This window comes from Guillardia theta (genome assembly GCF_000315625.1).
Source record: "Guillardia theta CCMP2712 unplaced genomic scaffold GUITHscaffold_96, whole genome shotgun sequence".
NCBI lineage: Eukaryota > Cryptophyceae > Pyrenomonadales > Geminigeraceae > Guillardia > Guillardia theta.
In genome coordinates this window covers 186,725-191,586 of record NW_005434578.1, presented here as the reverse complement: position 1 = coordinate 191,586, position 4,862 = coordinate 186,725, and the positions used below count along the sequence as shown (strand labels likewise).

Genomic DNA, 4,862 nt, shown 5'->3' with positions numbered 1-4,862 from the left:
CCGCACCTTCTCCTCCCGCGGCCAGGCACTTCTTCATCGCCATGAGAAATGCCCTAACACCTGGACGCGATAGCGAAGAGTATGCACAACGATCAGCCAGTTCTCCTCCTCCTCTTCCTCCTCACTCCCTCTCGCTCTCGTGCTCGTGCTCCCCCTCCGACTCCTGCAGCTCCTCCTCCTCCTCCTCCTCCTCCTCCTCCTCCTCCTCCTCCTCCTCCTCCTCCTCCTCCTCCTCCTCTTCCCTCTCCTCTGTTTCATCTCGTGCTTACGAAGTTGCAGGGGAAGCAACAACGTGTCCTTCCGCGAGTACCTCGACATCCGCAAGAGGGCAGGCTCTTCCTTCAGCCTCGACAGAGGAAGCAGAGGAAGCTCCGCTGCTCTTTCCTCCGCTGCCTCCTCCTCCTCCTCCCTCTTACACTCAGTCAAGGAGGAGGAGAGTCGAGACCTCAGGAGAGTAAGGCAGACATCAGAGGAGGAGGAGGAGGAGGAGGAGGAGGATGGAACATGGGAGGGAGCTGGAGCAAGTGTACTGGCGGGAGCAGCTGCAGGAGTCAGAGGGGGAGCAAGAGCACGAGAGCGAGAGGGAGCGGGGGCAAGAGGAGCAGCAAGAGAGAACTGGCTGATCGTTGTGCATACTCTTCTCTATCGCTTCCAGGTGTTCGGGCATTTCTCCATGGCGATGAAGAAGTGCCTGGCGCGGGAGGAGAAGGTACGGAAGCAGCTTGTTGAGCTGCAGGAGCTGCTGAGGAGGAGGGAGGAAGACAAGGCGGATCTGGAGAAAGAGCTGAGAAAGAGCCAGTTCGAGCTGCGGTTGGCGTCAGCCGGGGAGGAGAAGAGGGTGGAAAAGTTGTCGGAGCTCAACGAAGCAAACTTGGCGCTCAAGGAGGAGGTGAAGAAGATGAGGAGGAGGGAGGAGGAGCTGCAAGAGAAGCTGCAGGAGAAGTCAGCGGACCTGAACGCGTTCATCCTCAAGTCGCAGAAGCAGATGGACGCAATGAGGGAGGAGGAGAGGATCAAGGAGAGGAGGATAGGGGAGCTTGAGGAAGAACTCCAGGGGCTGCGGGAGGAGAAGGAGAAGACGGAGGTCAGGGTGAAGTACTTCCAGCAGCAGATGAGTAGGTTCGCCGACTACGACCTTGTCAAGGAGAGGATGGAGGCGCTGGCCGGGGAGGTGGAGAGGCTGGAGCAGGAGAGGAGGGGGAGGGAGGAGGTAATAGAAGAGCTGAGAGAGGAGCTGAGCTCGGACAAGAACAAACTGCACGCGCTCAACCTCCGCGTTCAGAATCTGATCCTGCAGCGCGACCACATACAGGAGGAGGCGAGGGCAGCTCAGGCCCGGTTGCAGGAGGAGCTGGACAGGGTGACGGACAAGGTTGGGGGGCTGATGGCGGACAAGGGGCAGCTGAAGGAGCCCCAGCTACACGAGCTGCAGAGAAGTTTGCGGGAGAAGCTGGGGCTGGTGCTGGTGGAGGACGGGAGGATAAGGGAGGAGTTCGAGGAGGCGGTGATGAGGTTCAAGGAGAAAGGGGTGAAGGGGCTCCCTTCCTCTCTTGGTATCTCCCGCACTGAGTCGCTCGCTGCCCCGAGCAAGCTGATGAGGAGGAAGGAGTACGAACGTGCCCTCCCTCCTGCCGCCGCCGCCGCCGCCGCCTCGTCGCGGCATGTGCCCTACCTGCCGGAGGAGTGGAACCTGGTGGAGGAGACGGCGCGGAAGCTGGTGGAGGAGCGAGGGAGGATCGTCGGAGAGCTGGAGGATCAGCTGGGAATGATCCCCCTGGGGAACCTGCAGCTGCTGCAGGAAGTTGGGGAGCTCAGGGAAAAGCTGGGGGAGGCGAGACAGCAGCTGGGGGCGAGCAGGAAGTTGATGGAGGCACATCAGAGGACGATGGAGAAGTTGCAGCTGAAGCTGATCAACCTGGGGGGGGTAAGGAGCACGAGCGATATGGACAAGGCCGACAGCGAGAGCCAGACGAGATCGTGGGAGGAGGTGGTGGAGGAGGAGGCACTGAGGTTGGGAGTGTCGGAGGGGAGGGTAAAGGAGCTGGAGGAGGAGAGGGAGAGGCTGAGGGAGGAGGTGAAGAACAGGAGCGAGCGGGTAGCGAACTTGAAGCGGGAGGTTGCTATCTACAGGAGGAGGACGGAAGACAGCTGGGGAAGAGTCCGGCAAGAGCTGGAGAAGGAGGGGGGACCTGTTGCACCTGCTCGGCGCAACGAGAAGCTCGTAGATCGCAGCATCCTGGACCGGCTCAAGGCTGGGAGCAGAGAGAGCAAGGGGGGCGAGACTGTGGGGGAGGAGGAGGTGCTGGACGCGATTGCTGAGGTAAGGAGGAGCTCGGGAGGGAGAAGGCAAGGAACTTGAGAAGGAGAGGATGGAGATTTGAAGGGACACGGAGGAGGTTGGGGGAATGAGGAGGAGGAGGAGGAGGAGAGAAGGAGCAGGAGGAGCAGGAGGAGCAGGAGACAATAACCTGACTTGGGTGCAGATCTACAACAGCTGGTACATGGAGAAGGCAAACAATTGCTCGCAGGATACAATGCTCTCCTTTCTCTACCGCCACATGCTGCAGCAGCACAAGGACCCGGAGGTTGCAGAGGCTAGGAGCAAGCTTGTGCTCGGCCGGGTCGGGAGGCTGGTGGGGGTGAGGACGACGGGTCTACGAGTTTCCTTCTTCTCCTCCCTCCTCAACATGGACCAGGACAACCTCCGCGACACTGCCCAGCACAGGCTCGTCACCTACATGAAGATTCTCTCCTCCATCCCCCTCCGCTGCGAGCAGGAGGAGGAGGAGGCGACTCCTCCTCTCTCCTCCAAGGCCCTCCTTCCTCGCGTTCTCCACTTTCTCAAGTCCCTCCACTCGAGCGAGATCTGCTGGCTGAGCTTGGAGGAAGCGACTTCCTTTGTTAGGAGCAGAGCGAAGCACGGGAGGAGGGAGAGGATTGGCCCCCTGCTGCAGGAGCTCAGGACGCACAGCCAGCGGGAGGAGGAGGCGGAAAGCTCATGGCGGGCAGGCGTCAGCGTCTCTGTGGACTTCCTCCTCGACCTCCTGGTCCGGCACGAGTCCTCCTCCGCCTCCTTCTCCTCCCTCCGCGACCCCTTCAGCGCGAGTCCAGAGGGAGGGGAGGAGGAGGAGGAGGGCATGGACCCCGAGGTCTTCCGCATCGGTGTCCTCCGCCTCGCCTTCGGCCGGGAGTTTGCGGGGACGCTGCGGTCGCTGCTGGAGGGGGTGAAGGAGCAGCTGGACGTGTCGGCGGCATGGCACAGCTACCGTCTCATCTCCCTCACGGTCGACCAGGCGAGGAAGACGATCGAGCGCCTGCTCATGGCGCCAGAGCTGGTGCGGGAAGCGATCAGACTGGCGGAGGAGGAGGAGGAGGAGAAGGGCAAGGCCGAGCTCTTGTCCAGCAGGGGTAGAGCCGAGCCCTCCAACTCCATCGGGCGCTCGGTGGGAGCATGGAAGGGGGACGTGACGCGGCTTCGAGCAAGGAAAGGATCCACGCAGGCGCCGGAGGAGGCAGCGGCAGCGGAAGTAACAGCAGCAGCAGCAGCAGCAGCAGCAGCTCCTCCCTCCCTCACTGCTCACGGGGTTTCTCCTCGCCTCCTCCTGTGGAAGCCGGCGGACAAGGGCAAGAGCAGCGGGATTAGCGTGCAGATGAACTTAGCCCTGTCGCAGGAAGTGTCCTCAGCCAGGTTGAACTCCCTTCCTCTCCTCTCCTCTCCTCTCCTCTCCTCTCCTCTCCTCTCCTCTCCTCTCCTCTCCTCTCCTCTCCTCTCCTCTCCTCTCCTCTCCTCTCCTCTTCTCTCTTCTCTCTTCCTCCTCCTGTTTTGCTCCTTCCTTCCTCTGTTCCTCTCTCCTCCGCCTGAAGGCAGCACAGGTCGAAAGGAGGTTTGCTTTCTGCAAGAGCGTCTCAATCTCCTCGGCCTCCTCTCACAAAGGTGGGTATTTTGATCCCTCCCTCCTGCTCTACCTTCACTCACTCACTCACTCACTCACTCTGTACCTTGCACCTATACACCTCCCTCTCCCTCCCTCCCTCCCTCCCTCCCTCCCTCCCTCCCTCCTAGCCTGCCTCCCTGCCTGCCTTCCTGCCTGCCTTCCTCTCTTCATTTTGACGTCTTTCTCGCAGAAACCTCGTCCTCAGACGGCAGTCAACCCGGCCCAACGGCGCTAAAGGGACTTGAGAGCAAAGGAGATTATGAATGTTGTAAAGTGGCATGTGAATAGGCGAGACGGCAAACAGGTGATGATGATGATGATGATGATGATATCGTTGTTGTTGAAGACAAAAATACGGTCATTTGTCTATGCTTGAAGCCAGCACCAGCACCTGCACCTGCACCTGCACCTGCACCTGCACCTGCACCAACATCGGCACCAGCTTCAGCAGGACGAGGAGAGTTGGGGGTTGGGAGTTGGAGTGAGTGTGGGCGAATGTCAAAGTCGCCTTATAGCATCAGTGTGCAATTTCAACATCATCATCATCTTCTTCTTCTCCACCAGCACTAACTTCCACTCATCCTCCTCATCCTCGTCGCTCACATCCCCGACCGCCATGTCGGGGTCGCCCGAGCAGCAACGTGCATGACTGTGTTGGGTCTCATGATGGAGTAGTATCCTCGTGTGTTCTTCTCGTCCGGTGACTCCAGCTCCGACTTCGCCATGCTGACAGCCAGCAGCTCAACCAACACAGCATGATAGTGGAGGAAGACACGCAAGGGGCGAGGGGGGGGCGGTTACACACAGGAGGGAGAGGAGCAGGCGGTGGTAGGAGGGTGGGTTAGGGGGGGGGGGGGGCGGAGGGAGGGAGGGAGGGAGGGGAGGGAGGGAGGGAGGGAGGGAGGGAGGGAGGGAGGGAGGAGGAGG

At 60.6% G+C, this 4,862-nt stretch overlaps 2 protein-coding genes across 2 annotated transcripts in view; one reads left to right on the top strand and one right to left on the bottom strand.

The window, feature by feature from the left end:
• Nucleotides 1–41: 41 nt before the first annotated feature.
• GUITHDRAFT_165501 (hypothetical protein) lies at nt 42–4,303 on the top strand (the record flags this gene model as incomplete). Its single annotated transcript, XM_005824302.1, has 5 exons — nt 42–79; nt 280–2,320; nt 2,484–3,688; nt 3,874–3,934; nt 4,126–4,303. The coding sequence occupies 5 exons, from the start codon at nt 42–44 to the stop codon at nt 4,168–4,170; spliced, it is 3,390 nt and encodes a 1,129-aa protein (XP_005824359.1). The 3' UTR covers nt 4,171–4,303.
• A 231-nt stretch (nt 4,304–4,534) lies between these two features.
• GUITHDRAFT_116491 (hypothetical protein) overlaps nt 4,535–4,862 on the bottom strand; it is a gene marked incomplete at both ends in the record, with an annotated part of 2,912 nt that continues 2,584 nt past the window's right edge. Inside the window, one exon of the mRNA XM_005824301.1 lies at nt 4,535–4,661. Within this exon, the coding sequence (XP_005824358.1) occupies nt 4,535–4,661 (127 nt within the window). The remainder of the gene's footprint in view (nt 4,662–4,862) is intronic.